Raw genomic sequence first — 22,394 nt, 5'->3', positions numbered from 1 at the left:
GCCTTAGTCAGAGGGTTAAGGATCTGGCACTGCCACAAGCTGTGGCTCGGATTCTGATTTGCTGTCGCTGTGGCGTAGGGGTGGCAGCTGCAGCTCTGATTCAACCTCTAGCCTGGGAACTTCCATATGCCTGAGTGTGGGGGGCCCTAAAAAAAAGAAGAAAAAAAGGGTGGAGGAAAATACCATGAAAGCGCCACAAAACTTGAGTATGTGGGGATATAAACAATATCACACTGGGAGTTCCCATTGTGGCTCAGTGTCAATAAATCCGACTAGGAACCATGAGGTTGCAGGTTAATCCCAGGCCTCGCTCAGTGGGTTAAGGATCCAGCGTTGCCATGGGTGTGGTGTAGGTCACAGACTCGGCTCGGATCCGAGTTGCTGTGGCTGCGGTGTGGGTGGCTACAGCTCCAATTCGACCCCTAGCCTGAGAACCTCCATATGCCTTGGGAGCGGCCCTGGAAAAGACAAAAAGACTGAAAAAAAAAAAAAAACCCACAACAATTTTACACTAAGGGTGGAGAGCTCACTGTTCTTGGAGAGGGGCAGGTAAACAAATCACATTAAGGAGAGCGTATGCCAGAAATACTGGTAAGTGTTACAGCACAAGGAAAGCAGAGCAAGGGCAGAGGGAGTGCCCAGGGGCAGGGAAGGGAGGGGGACCTGAGGAAGGCCAGGCCTCACTGATAAAGTGACTCAAGAGGTGACCCAAAGGGAAGCAAAGAGAGCCACCAGAGAGTGGGAGGAGCACCCAGGGTCCCAGAGTCAGTAGTGAGGAAGCAGCGCGGGAGGGGAGGGCTAAGCGGCAGGAGGAGGGCAGGGAGGGGAAGGTGAAAACCTCAGAGACTAGACTTTATTCTGCGACGAGAAGTCTTCAGAGGGCTTATAGCAGATGAGTGACATGTAATTGCGTTTTTTTTCAAAACTTTGTTAATTGTGGGATCTTTTGTTCAAAGGATCCACGAAAAGATCAATACACAAAACAGATTAAAATAGCAGCTGCTCTGGTTTAAGGAAGGGGCACCCAGAGACCCAAGTCCGCCGTTCCCACTTTCCCTCTCCCTCCCCTGAAGTAACAGTTTGAAAATGAGTACAAAGTCTGCAGCGTGCCAACTTTTATAACCTGTATCCAAAGAATTTTATAATCCAGCCCAGCCTAACTTTTCAGAAGGCCATTCCCAGGGAATGGCAGAAAGGAGTAAGTCAAGCTGCCAACACAGCAGAGGAGCAAATGCGCTGCCAGAAAAACCAGCCTCTTATACCTTCCCTTATTTATTTTTTTATGGCATGTGGAAGTTCCAGGACGAGGGATCGAACTCACATCACAGCAGTGACCCTGAGCCATAGCAGTGATAATGCAGGATCCTTAACCCACTGAGCCACCAAGAAACTCCTGTACTACCCCTAATTAACCACACACCAAGGCACAACGTACAACAGCCCCACTTCCCCACCCCTAGACCCTCAGGGTTCTCTTTCAGGGCTTCCTTTGATCATTTTAGCTTGACTGCACTTGTTTGAAAATGTTCTAGCAATACAGTGTGGATCTGCCTCTCAGACACACGCTCCCTGTCAATTTACATTGTAGGAAAATTCTCCCTCCACTGGTGTTATTTCCTCTATCAGTAATGACTTTCCCAGTTTGCTCTACTCTAACCTACGCATCCATCAAAGTCTACTTTGTGATGCCTTCCTCCTCAGATTTTGACCCTGAATTGGAATTCTAAATCTTTAGAGTGTAAAAGGAACTTCCAGACCACTCAGGACTCTAGTGCATTGCTCTTCCAGCCTCTGTACTGCTTTAGTGACAGGCACACACTAGCACACAGGCAGTCCACCACGCTCTTTCAGATGTACAGTAACTGTGAGAAAATTCTTTTTACTGATCCTGAACCTGTTTCCTTTCACCATTGGGTCTATTCTCTGGTTCTAATAGAGGAAAGCCTAGCCCACCCCCACATAAGCCTACATAGCTTATAGTTGCTTGTGTTCTTCCCCATTCTGGCTCCACCTCTAAAAATCCTACCTATTCCCCAGCCATGTCATGGGCCATCTGTGGACTCTGTCTTCAACCGGTAATGATTAGCTAGCAGAGTGGCAGACAGCTTGGGTATGTGTGCGCAGCCAGTGAGAGTCTCTGTGGCCCATGCCATGGATTACGCCCCTTTCCTGATGTTCTCCTTTGGCCTCTCTTAGGACTTCTACACTCAGCACTGCATTCGTCATTCTGCCAGTGAGCACTTACTGAGCACTGTCAAGAACCAGACTAGGCACTGAAAAACTAAGAGTAAGCAAAAGGTACTCAGCCCACAGAAGAGTGAGAGCAACAGAGGCAGGAATCGTAAATAGCTTAGGAAGCTGCAGAAAGCCGTCAACGGGGGAGGAGAGGTCTGAGCCAGGGAGGAACTGTATCAACACCCAAGACTCACAGCCTTGTGTCCCCTGCACCAAATGGTGCAATACTTTTCCTTTCTTACAGTTCAGCAAGTATGTAAATGTGGTAAAGGAGAGAGAGAGCCTGCTCAACCCCCTGAGCCTCTCCTGAAGGTGAGGGAGGTGGTCACTGAATCCACAGTCTGAAAGGGCAGTTTACAGTACCTGGCTACGTACAGTATTGCTCAGGTGGTTGTCCTCGGACATCTGGGCATTCTGGAAGTAGGACAAGGGTGCAGGTAACTCTGTTCATTGGAACAACCGTATAGAAATACTTTTTCACAGAAATCAGAGCCTCTTGGGGTTCTGAAAAGGGGAAAAAAAAACCCAGTCTTTAGTGCATTACGATTATACTTTAATTTTGAAACATTTTCTTAAATTACTTTGAGAAAAGCAAACCTTTCTTTCATGTGTTCTCCTCCAGGCCAAGCTTTTTAAGAACTTCACAGGTTGCTCTTACTTGCAGGCTCCCGGATTAGGTCTGAAATAGGATTTTAGCAGGTTACCCAAAGCTGGTCAAATCATATTAAATCCATTCATATCTATTAGATACTTTTAAGCCTAATTTATAAATCAGAAATGTATTTCTTTTTTTCTTTTTTTTTTTCCGCTGTACAGCATGGGGACAAAGTTACACATACATGTATACATACTTTTTCTTCCCATTGTTGTGTTGCGATGTTAAGTATCTAGACATAGTTCTCAACGCTACAGAAATGTATTTAATTGCCAAGACTTTCAACTGACAAGCTTCTGTCAGCTCAAAACACCTCTTGATAATGAGTAGACCTACTTGAAAAAACCTTTTTTTTTTTTGTTTTTGGTCGTTTTAGGGCCACACCCAAGGCATACTGAGGTTCCCAGGTTAGGGGTCAAATCAGAGCTGCAGCTGCTAGCCCACACCACAGCCACAGCAATGCAGGATTTGAGCCATGTCTTCAACATACACTACAACTCACAGCAACGCCGGATCCTTAACCCACTGAGGGAGGCCAGGAATCAAACCTGTGTCCTCATGGACACTAGTCAGATTCATTTCCGCTGAGCCACAACGGGAATGCCCCAAATATTTTCAATCACAATGATATCTAATGATTTCAGATGTAGAGCAAAGGAAGCTAAAATGACCTTCAGAATGCTCACAACATTCCTTTTCAGGAGTTCTTGTTGTGGCTCAGTAGTTAACAAATCTGACTAGCATCCATGAGGACGAAGGTTCCATCCCTGGCCTTGCTCAGTGGGTTAAGGATCTGGTGTTGCCGTGAGCTGTGGTGTAGATCGCAGACAAGGCTTGGATTCCGAGTTGCTGTGGCTGTGGTGTAGGCCGGTGGCTGCAGCTCCAATTTGACCCCTAGCCTGGGAAGCCCCATATGCCGGAGGTATGGCCCTAAAAAGCAAAAAAAAAAAAAAAAAAAAAAAATTCCTTTTTCGGTGCTGACCAATCCAACTTAATTTATATTGTCATAAAATTACTTGTTTAGTGCTTTTAATTTTGCAAAATTTCTTTTTATCATATCATTTTCTCCTTACCACAATGCCCCAAGAAGGCAGGATAAACCAGTAACATACCTATTTTACGAAAACAGAAGGGGACCCAAGTTCAGTGACTTGTTTAAAAAGCCCATAACTGGGCAGACCAGGACAAAAATCACAGAGTCCTGACTCCCAGCCTCTTCTCCGAATTCTGGCACTGCCTTGTTTACACCATCACTCTGCCCCCCAGAGTTCACAGATGGGGGGGCCACACTCCCATTTGCGTGTCCACCTGAATTTCCACCAGCCAATTCCTATGACTTTTCTATTGAAAGTCTTTAGAGATATGGAAGGAAAAAATCTGTTTCCACACCTAAGCAGTATCCTAATTCATTTATAGTATCTAAAACATAAAACATTACCATGTACATATCTATGTGAAAGCATTTCATCATCTTATTCATTTTCAACTTCAGGATCTTCTACCCTCTAAATATTCTTCTTATTCTAAAGATTTTCATTAAAAACATATAAAGCAACTCTCCTTTAGTAAAGGTATTAACTTCAAATTAACCCTAATATCCTATTTTGGATCATTCAAATCATGACAAACTCTTTTTTTTTTTTTTTTGCTTTTTAGGGACACACCTGAGGCATATGGAGGTTCCCAGGCTAGAGGTATATCAGAGCTACAACTGCCAGCCTACACCAGAGCCACAGCAAGACCAGATCCAAGTCGAGTTTGCAACCTACACCACAGCTCAGGACAATGCCGGATCCTTAACCCACTGAGCGAGGCCAGGGATCGTACCTGCATCTTCATGGATACTAGTCAGAATCATTTCCAATGCACCACAAGGGGACACTCCCATGACAAAGTCTCTCTCTTTTTTGTACTTTTAGGGCTGCACCCGCAGCATATGGCAGTTCCCAGGCTACAGGTCCAATCTGAGCTATGGCTGCCGGCCTACACCACAGCCACAGCAACACCAGATCCGGCCAGATCCGAGTCTCATCTGTGACCTAACACCACAGCTCATGGCAACGTCGGATCCTCAACTCACTGAGCAAGGTCAGGGATCGAACCCTCAACCTCATGGTTCCTAGTTGGATTCGTTTCCACTGTACTACAATGCGAACTCCTCCTGTGACCAACTCTTAATCAAAGTATGGTTTCCTTTCTATTCTCCAAGCTTTTAAACATCATGCCTAACTTTCTCCTCCCTCCAACTTCAGCCCATAGTTAGCTGGCACGAGATCAGAGGATTGCAAATTAATATTAACTAAATAAGTGATAATTATTCCATTTTAAATATAATAACGTAAATTTGCTTTAAAATAAAATGAGGAGTTCCCGTCGTGGCGCAGCAGAAACAAATCTAACTGGGAACGATGAGGTTTCGGGTTTGATCCCTGGCCTCACTCAGTAGGTTAAGGGTCTGACGTTGCCGTGAACTGTGGTGTAGGTCGAAGAGGCGGCTCAGATCTGGTGTTGCTGTGGCTGGGGTGTAGGCCAGCAGCCATAGCTCGGATTGGGCCCCTAGCCTGGGAACTTCCATATGCCGCAGGTGGGGCCCCTAAAAAGACAAAAGACAAAAATAAATTAATTAATTAATTAAATTAAATGAACTAAAAATACAAATAGAGATGACAGTTACTTCTATGTAATTTTTATTTATTAAAAAGGGGTACATAAGATGCTTTTGGGGGCTTGATAATGTTTTGTTTCTTGATCTGGGTGCTAGTTACAAAGATTTCAGTCTGTGAAAATTCACTGAGCTGTGTACATTCCTATGTACTTTAATTTAAAAAGTCAAATAGGAGTTCCCATTGTGGCTCAGTGGTAACCAACCCGACTAGCATCCTTGAGGATGCGAGTTTAATCCCTGGCCCTGCTCAGTGGATTAAGGATCCAGGGTTGCCATGAGCTGTGGTTTAGGTTGCGGATGAGGCTCAGATCCTGTGTTGCTGTGGCTGTGGTGTAGGCCGGCAGCTGTAGCTCCGATTCGAACCCTAGCCTGGGAACCTCCATATGCCACAGGTGCGGCCCTAAAAAGAAAAAAAAAAAAGTCAAATAGACTTTTGTAGCAGCAAACCTATATTTAGGGTTTGGCAATATGTATGCTAGCCTACCCAAAAGGGAAGTGGATTCCAACAGAACAGTTATATTTTCAAACTACTGAAAGTAAATGTTCTTACTTCTGCTTCTAGATTTTTAAAAGTTGACTATCTAATTGAAAATTTAACATTGCTGTAGCATTAATGATCAGCAGCAGAGTACATATTATTCCCTTCTTTTCTACACAACTTTTAGTACAACACCTACTATCTCAGTTAACCCAGAAATGCCACAGGATGGCAAACAGAAAAAGTCTCACTATTATAGAAAAACCCTTAGAAATTTGTCACTGACACTCTCTTACCATCCCTCAGAAAGAAAACAAGTAAACAAGACAGTGTTGGCCAAATGAAACAAGCATAAGGGAAGAAAGGGCAACACAGGAGTTTCCACCACGGCACAATGGGATCCGTGGCATTTCTGCAGCGCCAGGATGCAGGTTCAATCCCAGTTCTGGCACAGTGGGTTAAAGGATCCTGTGTTGTTGCAGCTTTGACGCAGGTCACAACTGTGGCCTGGCCCAGGAATTTCATATGGTGCAGCACAGCCAAAAAAGAAAAAAAAGGAAAAGGCAATGCATGCAAAATGAATACAAAGTAAGTAAAATGTAGTTCATTTACAGGTAAGATAGAAGCAGAAGAAAAGTGTCATCCACTCACTAAATAGGAGTTTACTGGCTGTCTACTTACATCAAAACTCAAAGAGAGGATTTAATTAATTACATTCATTTTACCCATTTTACAGATGAAAACAATGTGGCACACAGAAGCTCACTAACTTGCTCCAGGTCACATCCAGAAAGCAAAGAAGCAAAGCAAAGGTTTATGGATTACACTATGTTGCCTCTATGCAAAACTTCATCTCTGCCCTTTAAGAGCTTACAACAGTGAGCATTAAGATACACTGAGCTGGGAGTTCCCATCGTGGTGCAGCAGAAATTAATCCAATAGGAATCGTGAGGTTGCGGGTTCAATCCCTGGTCTTGCTCAGTGAGTTGAGGATCTGGCGTTGCCATGAGCTCTGGTGTAGGTCACAGACACAGCTCAGATCTGGCGTTGCTGTGGCTGTGGTGTAGACGGGTAGCTACAGCTCCAATTCGACCCCTAGCCTGGGAACCTCCACATGCTGCAGAGGAAAACAAAAACAAACAACCTCCCCCCAAAAAAAGATACACTGAGCTGATTTTATTACTAATCAAACTACTGTGTGATGTAAATGAGATCTTTTTAAAAAAATGTATCAGTAGTAAATGAGATCTTAAACTTCAATAACTAGTCTAACTAGAAATTAAAAACTGAAGTGCCAAAAGCACTGACATACAGTCCCAGTATTTTTTTTTAAGGTAAGCTATAATGAGAATCTGGTTGTTTTAATTTGAGTAGTTTCTATTATTAGCCTTATGCTTGTAAGATACGTTCAGCTATTATAAAAAACCACACAAAACTGGTTATCATACTGGAACTTACTTAGACAAATCTTGTAAGAATCATCAATAATACAGTTGTCATTTTAACATATCCCAATAACACACTTGACACAGATTCCAGCAACCACAAATCAAAAATATTTGAAAAAAAAATCCAGAAAGTTCCAAAAAGTAAAACTTACATTTGCTTGTGCCAGCAAATAATCCCAATAGCATTTACACTGTATTTATATCACTTCATTGCATTAGGTATTATAAGTAACGTAGAGACGATTTAAAGTATATAGGAGAAAGCGTGTAGATCATATGCAAATACTATGCCATTTCATATAAAGGACCTGAGCATCTGAGAATTTTGGTATCCTTGGGGGGGGGATGGTGGGAGTCCTGGAACCACTTTCTCCTCTAACCCTCTGCCTCCACCCTCAGATATTGAGGGACAGGACCTACTGTTTTTCAAGACATACCTGTATTTACATGTGAAACACTAAGGCCCAGGAAAGGTGAAAAAAAAATTGCCAGTGCAGAATAATATGGCAAGTAACATCAGCTGCAGAACACAGATCTTCTAACACCCAGCAGAGGTCTTTGCCAGTTCACCCGGAGAAAGCTCATGCCTCCACTGATGCGTTGAAGACCACACTACTGCAGGGTAATCCTCCTTGAAAGAGCTGCTCTTTACAGGGAGCTCAGTAGGAAGCAGGGGCGGGCAGTGGGGCTAGCTAGCTAGGTCTTCAGTCAGGCCTAGTGAACAAACAAACATTGTTGGTACAAAGAAAGGGGCAGGCAAAGCCAGATTTGATTCTGGTCCAGCAACAGTTGAAAACAATTGATGCCTGCATGGAGCAGGCCAACGACCCCAGCATCGTGGCAAAAGACAGGAGTAGACCTCACATTCTTAGCACTGCCCTGAGAATAAGAAAAGATAGCTGGTGGGAAGTGAGGCTCCTTCATGTGGCCTGGATTGCAGAGGGAGTGGGAGTAGGGGTGTAAGTAGCTTTTGGTGTTTTCTCTCTCTGGCCACTTGCTCCAGATTTTCTGAGACTAATAAAACACAACACTGGAATTCACTGCTATCCACTTCCTTTTTCTCAAAAGACACTTGCTCAATCAGATAAAAGGAAAAAGAAATCCTTCTCTAATGGGCAACTACAATTTCTTTCTATTATATACACAAAGGCTTAAAAGAGCCCCAAGAGAATACAAATCATCCAGTTTAGATGTGCTGAACAGAAAAGTCTCTCTAACCGGAAAACGTTTTATCCATCAGCATTTCAAAAAGTATGACAGAAGCAATGTTATAGAATCTCCAAAAGAAACTAATTAAAAATCCTATATAAGGAAACACCAACATAAAAGTACATTTCTGAAACTAACATATAATTGTAACCATACTACAATAAAATCTTTTTAAAAGTACATTTCTGTCTTTCACTACATCCCAAAGTAACAAGTAAACCTCAAACTCTTTTTTTTTTTTTGGTCTTTTTGCCTTTTCTAGGGCCGCTTCTGCAGCATATGGAGGTTCCCAGGCTAGGGGTCGAATCGGAGCCGCAGTTGCCAGCCTACGCCAGAGCCACAGCAACGCAGGATCCAAGCCACGCCTGCGAAAGACACCACAGCTCACGGCAACACCGGATCCTTAACCCACTAAGCAAGGCCAGGGATCGAACCCGAAACCTCATAGTTCCTAGTCAGATTCGTTAACCACTGAGCTACAATGGGAGCTCCAAGTAAACCTCAAACTCTTATAGTGTGCTTAGTTAATTATTGATACCATTCTCCATCTTCACTCACAGTGATTAACATAAACAGTTTGTACTCCATAGAAACAAACACCTTCATGAGGTTTTTTTGTCATGATCCTCCCCAACACAAAGGGCTTGTGGCTTATTTTCATGATTCTAGTCTCTCTTTGGCTTAGAAAACCACCCAAAGCACTTTTTTTTTTTTTTTTTTTAAATGGCCTCACCCATGACATATGGAAGTTCTCGGCCCAGGGACTGAATACGAGCCACTGCTGTGACCTACGACACAGCTGAGGCAATGCCTTAGCCTTAACCCACACTGTGCAGGGCCTGGGATTGAACCGACACCTCCACAGTGACCCAAGCCACTGCCGTCAGATTCTTAACCCCTGTGCCAGAGCAGGAATTCCCCAAAGAACTTTTTTTTTTTTTTTTTTGGTCTTTTTGCTATTTCTTTGGGCCAATCCCTCAGCATATGGAGGTTCCCAGGCTAGGGGTCGAATCGGAGCCGTAGCCACCGGCCTACGCCAGAGCCACAGCAACGCGGGATCCGAGCCCCGTCTGCAACCTACACCACAGCTCATGGCTACGCCAGATCCTTAAACCACTGAGCAAGGGGAGCCACAACCTCATGGTTCCTAGACGGATTTGTTAACCACTGTGCCACGACGGGAACTCCCCCAAAGAACTTTTTTAATGCCAGAAAGTTTTCAAGTGCCAAATGAACTTCTGATGTATTGTTTTTCCACGAAAATATTTAATCAACCCCGGTATTACTTTGACAGCTTCTTCCAGGACAGGCAGTCCAAATTCTGATCGTAATGATGTGCTAGGAGAGCCTCTAAGTTTTGTTTTTGTCTTTTGTTTTTTTCTTTTTAGGGCCGCACCTGTGGCATATAGAAGTTCCTGGGCTGGGGCCTGAATCAGGGCTACAGCTGCTGGCCTACACCACAGCCACGGTCACACTGGATCTGAGCCACATCTTCAACTTATGCCACAGCTTGTGGCAACACCGGATCCTTAACCCACTGAGCCAGGCCAGATATTGAATGCCCATCCTCACAGAGACAACATCAGGTCCCCAGCCCGCTGAGCCATTACAGGAATTCCTCTAAGTTTTCAAAAGTTCATATCTTTTGAAAACAATAAATGTAGCTATCTCCAAACTGTATTCTGTAATTAAAATTAATCTAAAAATTTGAAATTAATTAAAAATTTCAGGAATACATCCCAGAAAGACCCTCAGAATTTTAAGGGACTAGGAGCAAATAATTTCCCTAGCCCTAAAAGAGGCTTTGTGAAAGTGGTAGGCCCTAAAAAGAGCAAGGAGAGTGATACATCCTATTTGGTGATTTTTTTTCCTCCTTCCTTCCCACTCTACTTCTGTGAACCATCTGTGGTAGATGAGATTATTATTCAGCAAATAGTCACTCCCTCCCCTAGCATCCCCAGGGAGAGAATATACTTCTCTCCAGTGATGGTGAGCTTGGCCCTATGACTTATTTGGGCCTCACAGTGGGTGCTGTCTACTACCCACACCATGTCTTTGGGCACAATCTTATAGACTTGCTTTGGTGGAAGGGATCTTAGCAGACATGGTACAAACGGACAGTTAACTGTGCTTGTGCAGGTGGTCTTGCCTTCTTGTGCTTCTGCTGCTGCCTCAAGAAGAACTTACTCTGGGTAGCCACTGTCCCTCCAGCCTGGGCCAGAGAACAAGACAAAGCAGAACTGCCCTCGCTGATCCACAGACCTACAGCTCTAAGCAGAGGGAGAGTTAATGCTCTAAAGCACTGAGTGTGGGGAAGGTCTATGATGTAGTTATCATAGTTGTTTTTAAATAAGCATGGTTATGTGGGCTCAGAAGATGCAATTTAAAAAATGAACAAAGACTTACAATTCCAGAATCCTTTATCTAAAACCCTTAGAACCAAATATGCTTAGAATTTATATATTTTTGGGGATTTCATAAAGGTAACATGACACAAATACCACGTTTTGTTTTTTAATTTGTTGGCCATGCCTGTGTCATATGCAAGGACCCAGGCCAGGGCTCAAACATGAGTCACAGCAGTGACAAGCCAAATCCTTAACCAATCCTTAATGCTAGGCCACCAGGGAATTCTGCAAATACCACATTTTATAACGCTCCAACAGGGTCCTGGGTAGAACCACAAAATAAAATGCATTAAGAGATATATAGTGAAATATATAAGTAGTCTTTTTTTTTTTTTTTTTTAAATAGGGCCACAGGACGCTCCCAGGCTAGGGGTCGAATTGCAGCTGCCAGCCTACACCACAGGCACAGCAACGCAGGATCCAGGCTGAGTCTGCGACCTACACCACAGTTCAGGGCAACGCCGGCTATTTAACACAGTGAGCAAGGCCAGGGATTGAACCACATCGTCATGGTCACTAGTCAGGTTGGTTACTGCTGAGCCACAATGGGAACTCCAAGTAGTCTTAAACTATATAAATAAGTTCAGGTTGGATTTTGGTGTCAAATTAATATGAAAAGCCCTTAGGTTTTTTCAGGAGCTTTTGGATTTGAGAATTATGGATATGGGACCATGGTCCTGATTATTACTTATATAATTATAAAGAATCTTTCCCCCCAAATTTAATTTCAAAAACTCTACATGGAAGATATAATTACCCCCACATCACTGTATCAAATTTGTTGTGGAAATGGGTAGAATAGAACCAGTCTTTAATGAAAAAAATGATTAGTCACACCTAATTAATCTGTAAATCATTGTTTATACTCAGCAATTCTTGCATCTTCTCATATAAGGCACTGTGAAAACCAAACATTAATACCCTTTAATCAATACTTATTGGGTTTCTTCTACATAACCAAACACCAAGGATGCTACTGAATCAGATGATGCTTCTCTTTACATACAGAATTTACAATCTAGAGGGGAAGACAGACAATCTTTTTTCTTTTTTTTAGGGCTCACCTACAGCTTATGGATGTTCTCAGGCTAGGAGTCAAATGGGAGCTGTAGCCACCGGCCTACGCCACAGTCACAGCAACGCCAGATCCAAGCTGCATCTGCGACCTACACTGCAGCTTGTCACAATGCTGGATCCTCAACCCACTCAGCTAGGCCAGGGATCAAACCCACATTCCAACGGACATTTGGTCGGGTTCTTAACCTGCTGAGCCACAACAGAAACTCCCTATTTTTTTTTTTTATTAATTACACGTTGAAATAAAAATATTTTGTTTTATTTTAATTTTTTTGGCCATGCCTATGACCTGTGGAAGTTCCCAGGCCAGGGGTCGAACTGCTGCAGTGACAACACTAGATCCTTAATCTGTTGTACCACAAGGGAACTCTGAAATAAATGTATTTTAGATGTCCTGGGGGATATAAAATACATTATTGAAATTAATTTTACCTATTTCTACCTTAAAAAATTTTGGTCATTAGAAAATTTAAAATTAGCCTTTGCAGCTCACATTATGTTTCTACTGGATAGTACTGTTCTAGAGCTTCAATTCAGTTCTTTCTCCTGAACAGAAAACAGGAACAGGCTTAATACTGAAAATCCCTGACAACCTTTTCCTTCCTGAAGCTTCCCTCCCTGGGTTTTTGTGCCACTGCACTACGGAGGTTCTCCTTCCATCACTCAATCTTCTCAGCTGATTCCTCATCCTCTTCCGCTCCCTCATTGTAAGTGTTCCTAAGGATCTGCCTGGATCTCCTTGTCCCTCTCCTTTCCTTAGGCATCTTCTCTACTACTCCAACATCGACCAATAAGTCTATTTAAGCGATTCATGTTTACAGCTCTAGGCCTGTCCACAGGATATTTTCAACTGCTGACACTTCAAAAGTGATACTTCCAAGCCACTTCCTCATCTTCCTCTCTGGACTAGTTCTTTGCTCCTAACTTATTCCTGTGATCGTCTGCCTCATTCTCCAAATTCCTCTTCAAATTCTCCCCATGTCTTCTTCATACTTTTCCTCCTTTCCAAGCCTCTGCTACCACCAAAGTTCAAACTGTCACTATATCTCATCTGGATTATGGAAAAGTCATCTCAAATCTCTTAACCATTGTAGCCCCTGCTATCAGATTAGCATGCCTAAAGCAAAGTTCTTATCACAAAACTACTTTAAGCAAAGCCCAAAATACCTTCCAAATCTGCCTGGCATCTACCACAAGAAAGAGAGTGGACTCTGAAAGTCTCTCCCTACAATCTTTTTAACAGTGGTGGGAGAGGGAACTGGATCTGAAAGGAAGCAGACCTCACGGACCTTGGTGACAGACAAATATTATATCTTTCCTGCTAGAGTGATTTTCAGAGACCAATTCCAATCCTCCAGTTCTTCCCAAATGGAAATTCATGCAGCAGTCAAGGCCTAGGGCAGCCATTAACTTGAAATTCAGCAAGAGATCACATCCATTCAAGGGAAAGTGTACCCAAAATAATGGTACATACCTACTCAAGCACCAGAAGTAGAGGAATGGAAAAATACTATTTTGGGGAAGGGTAAAGGTGAAGGAATCCATGCACTCAATAAATAGGCTTCTTTTTCAGTGTTAAGGGCTTGCTATTAAATGGAGGTGGGAGGGGGCTTAAATTGGCTGAACTGCCAGGTGAGTTAAGCAGAACTGAAATTGGCTTTTGCAGGTGACTGAAATCAGCCAAATGCAACAGGCTCCAATATACTTTCCCGTTTAATCCTCCTTCATAACAGCTATTTAATGTGCCGACTAGGTCACTGGACCCTTAGGATCCAGAGGGCCCCTGTGCGTAGTACACTCTGATATAATGCCCTCCTCACTTCAACTCCGAGGGTGAAAACCTTTCCACTGAAAAAATAACTCAAATAACAAGATGCCCTTAACTAAATGTAATCTTTACGTGCCTCAAACTTCAGAGAATATTATGACTTTTACAATGTGCTCTGCCAATACAGTCATTCGCATACTATCCTTATCTCCCATAATAAACCTTTAACACTTTATTCATCTTGTCCAAAGTGGGTGAGCAATGCTTTTAAAAATATAAAGTTACTTTCCTACAAGAGAAACAAATATTTAAAAGGAATCTGAGCGGTGTGACAACGCCAAGTATCTATAATCCATGAAAAGCACTGGACATACATGCCTCCTGACAGTCTCGACCAAGGCAAAAGCATCCGAGCCTGTTTTCCGCCCCGAACTGAGACAGAGGGAACTTAGCCCTAGCCCTGAGTGCCACTCGCTGCTCCTGGACGAGAACACACTCAGGGCATGAGGCGCGGAGTTTCACCAGTTGCTCAACCAGATATAGCGCAAGGCGCTTCCTCTTTCTCCCGCTACACTCCAGGCAAGACGGTCAATCCCAGCCCAAGGCACCTGCGCCCTGAGAGGTCTTCGGGAAACCAGCACTTCCGGACCAAGGGTTAGAAGGAGAATCTCTCTTCAACCGATCACGGAAACCGGCCGCCCCTTCTCGTTCCCCACACAGGGTTCCTGGGTCCCTGCCCGGCCGCGCCCCGCTCCTCATCCTCGAGGACACCGGCTCAGCGGCCCGGGCGGCGACAAAAGGCCGGGCCCTGCCCGCGTCCGCCCCTATCGGCACTCGATGAGGGGCGCGTTCCTCTCCCCACCTCCCCAGCGCGCACTTACTCTTTCTCGTAGCAGCCGCCACCTCTCGCAGCCCAGGTCCCTTCCCCAGCAGCCGCTGTTTTGTTTCCGATGTGAAATCCCAGCCTTTGGAGCAGCCAGCCCAAGCCCCGCCCAAAAGGCTTCGCTGGTGTCGTCACTTCCGGCTCTGGCGTCGTTGGGGGCCAGCCCGCCGAGGGGTGGAGCCTGAAGGGACCACTGGCGGGGGCGGGGCCCAGAGGAAGGGGGTGGGGCTTCCAGTGGTGAGCTAGATTTGAGAAGACTGCGCTCCAGCTTGCCTCCCCACCTGAGGGACCTCTGACAGAGTGCCTTCGCCGGTATGAGGTTATCAGGACTCTGAAACGACTCTTTGAGCTGAGGATCAAAATCTCTATGTACAGTGGACCCAGTGCGTGCTTCTCCAAGCCTACAAGTGATGGCATCTTAAATCTAATGTTTCTTTTTTCTGTAGTACCTATTTGTACGGTGTTTCTCAGTGAGAATCAGCAGCACCACAATCAAAGGATGCTAACTTAAATTGTAAACGCCTGTGCCCTCCACCCCTCCCTAACAAATCCAAAGTTTTGGTGTGTGAGAAACTGCATTTTAAAGAAACATTGTCTGGGATCTTGGGCTCCAAGTTTAGGCACCAGTTTTCCCAGATGGTAAGCTTTCAGACGGCATAAATTGTCTTATTTTTGTAATCTCAAACCCTAACAGAGTATCTGGTACACAGTGAATTGCTCAAAGAGGGTTGATTATTACATCTGCCAGCTATCCATTCAAATGACTATAAAAAGAGTATTAATAACTCCTTAAGCAGCATATCACACACATACTCATCTGAAAGCTAAAAGTGAACAGTGAATACTATCACGTAAAACCAACTATGAACAAAGGAGAAATGTTCGAATTCACAGGTAATCAGAAAATTGAAAATGAAATCAAAAACATGGCCAATGAGATTCTTTCTTTTAAATTCTTCCCCCAAGATAACCTTCCGTATTCTTAGAGCATCAATTCCCAAACCCCCTCTTATTCCTGCCCCCTTCAAATACATGATTGGATTTAAAAAGGTTTTACATACAACTTCATATTGAAGAACACAAGTAGCAGTAATAAGTTTTTCCATTCACAGGGAAAGTTGGGAAAATAAAAAGTTGATACCCTTCCAAAAATATTTTTTTAAGTCCTCATCTACCCCTTCCTTCCCTAAACTTCACAAGGATAGGAATTTTTGCCTGTTAGTTTGCCTGCAAGTGCTGAAAACAATGACTAGCACACAAAACAGTTCAAAACATTTCAAGCATAAGCTAAAATCCATTTATTTGTGAACTAGTTCAATCTCTTTGAATGCAATCTAGAATGTGAATAGAAAGTCTAAAAATGCTGGATAACTATTCTTAGAAACAACCCTTATACAAAAATTTTGTGCAAAGATGTTCTTGGATGGGAGTTCCTGTTGTGGCTCAGTGGTTAGTGAATCCAACTAGGAACCATGAGTTTGCAGGTTTGATCCCTGGCCTTGCTCAGTGGGTTAAGGATCCTTCGTTGCCACGAGCTGTGGTGTAGGTCAAAGACGAGGCTCGGATTCCGAGTTGCTGTGGCTGTGGAGTAGGCTGGCGGCCTCCATATGCCGCAGGTGCAGCCTTAGAAAAGACAAAAATAATAAATATGCTGGTAAACTATTCCGACAAACAACCCTAATACAAAAATTTTGTGCAAAGATGTTCTTGGATGGGAGTTTCCATCACGGCTCAGCAGTTAACAAACCCAACTAGGATCCATGAGGACATGGGTTCGATCCCTGGCCTCGCTCAGTGGATTAAGGATCCAGCATTGCCGTGAGCTGTGGTGTAGGTTGCAGCCATGTGTTGCTGCGGCTGTGGCTGTAGGCCGGCAGCTGTATCTCTGATTCAACCCTTAACCTGGGAACCTCCACATGCCATGGGTGCTGCCCTAAAAAGCAAAAAAAAAAAAAAAAAAAGAAGTTCTTGGAGTATTACTAACAGCAAAAATTGGAATGCTAAAAAGTTCTGCAATAAATCATCACTCATCTCCTTCACTGAATGTCATTAAAATTGTTTATGAAGATTATATGTAACAGAAACCTTCCCATCCTATTAAATTTTAAAAAATAGACATAAGATTTATGCATATGTCAAAACACATTCCCACAAATAAGAAATACAGATGGTTAAAACAGCAGCCGGTGACTGAATAACTGGACTACAGAAAATTTCCTCCGCGTTTCCGTACTTCTTCACATTTTCACAGAGTATAGAAACCAGGAAAGCACTAGGAACCAGGAAAAAGATACTGGGAATGACTAGAGGAACAAGGCTAAAATGACACCCTAGACACCAAGGAAGAAGAGTCCCCCAACAGCAATGTCCGTAGTACTAAGGTAGAAACTAGGGTGTGGCTTTTACAAAGCCAGAGTCTCAGGCTATCACAAGTCACCAGTGGAATGGACCAATATAAACATTAAATGAGACTTGAGAAATTTGGAGGGCACATATAAGCTACTTTTTGTGGAATCTCCAGTGTAGTGAAAAGGAGAGGACCTAAGTTTCTGTGTTCTTCAAAACTTATTCCAGCCTGGAGGAAGAAAGATAATGAAAACACCTGAGCAAGACTCAAGAAACTGCAAACTGGGACGTTCCCATCTGTGTTTGTGGCACAGCAGAAACAAATCTGACTAACATCCATGAGGATGCAGGTTCTATCCCTGGGCTTGCTCAGTGCGTTAAGGACCTGGTGTTGTGAGCTGTGGTGTGGGTTGCAGATGCGATTTGGATCCCGAATTGCTGTGGCTGTGGCTTAGACCAGCAGCTACAGGTTCCAATTAGACCCCTAGCCTGGGAACCTCCATATGCCATGGGTGTGGCCCTAAAAAAGACAAAAATAAAAAAGAAACTGCAAACTGTAGTTAGAAGCCAGAGTCAGTGGAGTGGGAGAGGTCTTCTGGATAGAATGAGTGGAGTACCTATAATTAATTGCAGAAAGCATAATTACATTATGATGTATGTCATTGTAAAGCAAAGAACGACAACTGGAGACAATGTGTCTAAATGACTTTATTCAACTTAAGGTTTTGTTAACCTTGAGTGACTTACTAAGTAAGGGGGAAAGTCAAAAGACTTTTACTCATTCATAGCTACCTACCGCAGCACTAGAGGTTTGAGAACAGTAAAAGCTGCAGTGTTTATGGTTAAGTACTAAAGTTCAGTAAAAGAATGAGAAAAACAGTACTGAGGGTCCAAACTATCTGCAGTGATGCATGTACATTCTCCCCAGAAGTGTTTAGAATATAGGAGTAGGAATGGAGAAACAAAGGACAAAATAAATGGTGGCAAAACTTAATAGTAAGGAGTGAAAGATGAAGCAGATGAGAAATCCAGGGTGCTGGACCTGTTATATCTACTTGGGGAGAGGAGCTGTTTGGGACTAGAGAAGTGAGAGCAGTCATTAGTCACAAGTCCATAAAGTCAGGATCAAAGCCAATTCTTTAACTGCAAGGCAATCCAGTTTATTAACACTTTCCACATAAATGTAGTTTGCCTTTATTTACACATCGTCATTGCCCTGTTCACTATGGGAGTAAAGAAGAAGGATATATGAGATATCAGGGCTGGATGGTTGGCCACATTCTATCTTACTAGCTCTCAAATTATTTTAATTTTTTGCAACAATCTGTCTCAGACTGGGACAGCTCAAGATGAAGGGCTGGCTTTCTTATTACCCATCTTGTATTTTTAGTCTTCAGTTCTGTATGTCTGTCAATATTTAATTTTGTTACTTTTCGTTTCATGGTTTTATTAACACAGATACAACGTGCTCATGACCTGTCTATTCACTTCAACGTGTGATCCCAGCCACATCTGCGACATACCACAGCTTGTGGCAATGCCGGATCCTTAACTCTCTGGAGCTGGGGATCAAACCAGCATCCTCGTGGATACTAGTGGGCTCTTGACTGCTGAGCCACAACTGGAACTCCTGTCCATTTTCTTTGCTGTGAAGGCTGGCACAGGGATTGGTGAAGTTGATGGCCGACTGGGCTGCTCTCTCCACATGGCTTTGTGGTTCTTGGAAGAGAATTTATGAGCAATCTCAGCATAGTAAGATTTGTTGCACATCAGCAGCACGTCAAGCTCCTTTACATTGTATACCAGAAACTTCTGGAAGCCACTGGGCAGCATATGCTTTGTTTTCTTGTTGCTCCCATTACAAATATTAGGCATCAAAATCTGGCCCTTGGGAGTTCCTGTCATGACTCAGCAGAAACGAATCTGAGTGGTACTCATGAGGATGCAGGTTCGATCCCTGGCTTCACTCAGTGGGTTAAGGATCTGGCATTGCCGTGAGCTGTGGTGTAGGTCGCAGACGTGGCTCAGATCTGGCATTGCTGTGGCTGTGGCATAGGCTGGCAGCTACAGCTCCGATTTGACCCCTAGCCTGGGAACCTCCACGTCTTGGGTATAGCCCTAAAAAGGCAAAAAAAAAAAAAAAAAATCTGGCCCTTGAACCTTCTACACGCCCTGTTGTCAATGCCTCTGGGTTTCCACCAGTTTCACCTAACTTCACATCAGTCTGGTGCTGGATGGACTTCCTGATCCTTTTTGATGCTCTTGGGCTTCACGAGGTGTGTCTGGGGGCGACCATGATGCCAAGTGAGAGATGGCTGCCACCTCTGCAGGCAGTACCGAGGAAGAGCTGTATTTTATTAAATCTATTTTCCTTCTTTACAAAGAAACTAGACCCTCTTTTTAAAAAACTCGCCTCAGGAATATATTTCAGGAATTCCCCTCATGGCTCAGCAGAAATGAATCTAACTAGCATCATGAGGACACTGGTTTGATCCTTGGCCTCGCTCAGTGGGTTAAGCATACGGTGTGGCATTGAGCTGTGGCATAGGTCTCAGACTTGGCTTGGATCTGGTGTTGCTGCGGCTGTGGCTACAGCTCTGATTCCCACCCCTGCCTGGGAACCTCCATATGCCATGGGTGCAGGCCTAAAAAGACAACAACAACAACAAAAAATAGTATGTATTTCAAGGAGTTCCTATTGTGGATCAGCAGGCTTCAAACCGGGTCAGTGCTCAGTGGGTTAAGGATCCGGTGTTGCCCAGCACCGTGGTGTAGATGGCAGACACAGTTCGTATCTGGCATTGCTGTGGTTGTGGTGTAGGCTGGCAGGTACAACTCCAACTTGACCCCTAGCTGGGGAACTTCCATGTGCACAGGTACAGGCCTAAAAAGTAAAAAACAAAAAAACTTCACTTTTATTTATTGTTTTTGTCTTTTTAGGGCCGCTAGCTTAGCATATGGAAGTTCCCAGGCCAGGGGGTCGAATTGGAGCTATAGCTGCCAGCCTACACCACAGCCAGAGCAATTTGGAATCCGAGCCACGTCTGAGAGCTACACCACAGTTCATGATCCTTAGCCCACCAACAGGAACGCCAATTGGCCAATGTTTTTAAATTGGCAGGAAAAAAATGAACTTTCATAGTTCTAGATTCTACAATGTTAAGTGTTCACTGGTTTTTGCTTTTGTTATTAGGGAAAAAAAAAACAAAAACAAAAACCGGAAAAATAATTTAGATTGGTGCAGGGGGAGGGGGGCTGCTGCCTATGGCATGCTAAAGTTCCCAGGCCAGGGATCAAACCTGCACCACAGCTGTTACTAGAGCCACAGAAATGCTAACGCCAGACCGTTAACCTGCTGCACCACCAGCGAACTCCTATTTAGATTTTTTTTTTAAGCTTTTAAAATTTTTATTTATTTATTTTTTGGCCTCCCAGCAGGATATGGAAGTTCCCAGGCCGGGGGTCAAACCTACACAACTGTGGCAATGCCAGATACTTTAACCCACTGTGCAGGGCTGGGGATCCAACCTGCACCCTGGAGCTGCGGAAATGTTACCGATCTCAAGATCCTGTTGCGCCACAGTGGAAACTCCTAGAGCTATTTTTTAATTTGCAATACATTTCGCTTCAACAAAGGTTTTCTAAAAATGCTTCCCATGGGGAAACTTTACTAACAAGAACTTTCCTCTGTTCTAAGGTGGGTATTAGCATTTAGACCATACCTAGCCAATAGAATTTTCTACAATTAACATGTTCTTTAATCTGCAATGTTCATTTAATATTGGTAGCCATTAGCTATATGGCTGTTGAGCACTTGAAATACAAACATTGCAACAAAACTGGATTTTTTAATTCAAGTTAGTCACGTGACTTCTGAACTTTTGAAACATGGTTAGTGTGAAAAACTTAAGTTGTATATTTTAATAAATTTAAAACCTTGATTGTGCAGATCTAGGTCATGAGTCAGAATCCAATAAGCAGACCTCTAGATACCCCATGTAGAGAACACTGCAGCAGTGTTGCATTGGCACAGCGGAAATGAATTTAACTAGGAACCATGAGGTTGGAGGTTCGATCCCTGGCCTCGCTCAGTGGGTTAAGGATCCAGTGAGCTGTGGTGTAGGTCACAGACGTGGCTCTGATCCCGAGTTGCTGTGTTGTAGGACAGCAACAGCTGTAGATCTGGTTAGACCCTTAGCCTGGGAACCTCCATGTCTCAGATGCAGCCCTAAAAAGCAAGAGAGACTGTGTGATCTCTAAGGTCCCCTTCACATGTTACTCCCTCTGCTAAGATGCTTCCTGAAGTTAGCTCATCAAGTTTGATAGTTCATATGGTATTCGATTTATTAATGACCCTCTCATTGTTTCTTCTCTACTTCGAGACTGTCAGCTACTAGAAGGATATTGTCTACCACTCCACTTAGCTTATAACTTGAATGGCACTTATTAAGTGTGCTTCAATGGCTATTATACACAGAAAGATGAAAGGGTTACCTGCTTATTATCACTCGGTGCAAGAGAAACTAAAAGTCATCCATCTAGTTAATACACGATGTGGCAGAGTAGGCAGACTTGAAAAGTCATTTAATTCAAACAATATGGCTTGAGAAGAATTTTTATTCATTTTTGTTTATAGAAGTTATCTTTTCTTCCTGGGCATTTTAGACAGCCATTCCTAATTTAGCCTTCAATGAGTCAAATAAAATGAGAATGACAAAGAATCTGTCAATTAAATAAACATGAAAATGTAAACATTCAAATGCAAATAAAAACATTTCAACAATCTAACATAATTACATTTCAAAAAATCTACCAGTTTATCAAAAATAAGCTCACATTGGGCTATGGTATGAATATAATCATAATAGTTTTTGGGTTTAAACTATGTATGTGTGAATCCCCCTAGTTTTCTCCCCTGACACTGAGACTGCCTATTTCGGAATCCTTCTAATACCCTTTACAGTCAGTGGCATTCACAAATCAATTTCACTATCCTTTTTTTTTTTTGCTTTTTAGGGCTGCACCCAAGGCATATGGAGGTTCCCAGGCTAGGGGTCAAATCAGAGCTACAGCTGCTGGCCTACAGCAGCCACAGCAACGAAAGATCCGAACCACGTCTGCCACCTACACCACAGCTCATGGCAACACCAGATCCTTAACCCACTGAGCAAGGCCAGAGATTGAATTCGCAACCTCATGGATCCTAGTTGGACTCTTTCCGC

At 43.5% G+C, this 22,394-nt stretch overlaps 1 protein-coding gene across 2 annotated transcripts in view; it reads right to left on the bottom strand.

Moving 5' to 3' along the window:
• PSEN1 (presenilin 1) overlaps positions 1-14,963 on the bottom strand; it is an 85,494-nt gene extending 70,531 nt beyond the window's left edge. Inside the window, exons 1-3 of one of the 2 annotated variants that reach the window (XM_047794708.1) lie at positions 14,825-14,963; positions 2,833-2,914; positions 2,599-2,739 (exon numbers count right to left, since the gene is read on the bottom strand). In XM_047794708.1, the coding sequence (XP_047650664.1) occupies positions 2,599-2,640 (42 nt within the window). In that variant the 5' untranslated portion in view covers positions 2,641-2,739; positions 2,833-2,914; positions 14,825-14,963. The remainder of the gene's footprint in view (positions 1-2,598; positions 2,740-2,832; positions 2,915-14,824) is intronic. The other variant, XM_047794709.1, reaches the window with a different exon arrangement.
• Positions 14,964-22,394: the final 7,431 nt, after the last annotated feature.

Source organism: Phacochoerus africanus, chromosome 9 (genome assembly GCF_016906955.1).
Source record: "Phacochoerus africanus isolate WHEZ1 chromosome 9, ROS_Pafr_v1, whole genome shotgun sequence".
Lineage (NCBI taxonomy): Eukaryota > Metazoa > Chordata > Mammalia > Artiodactyla > Suidae > Phacochoerus > Phacochoerus africanus.
Note: the sequence above shows the minus strand (reverse complement) of the source record. Positions and strands in the feature narration are given on the sequence as shown.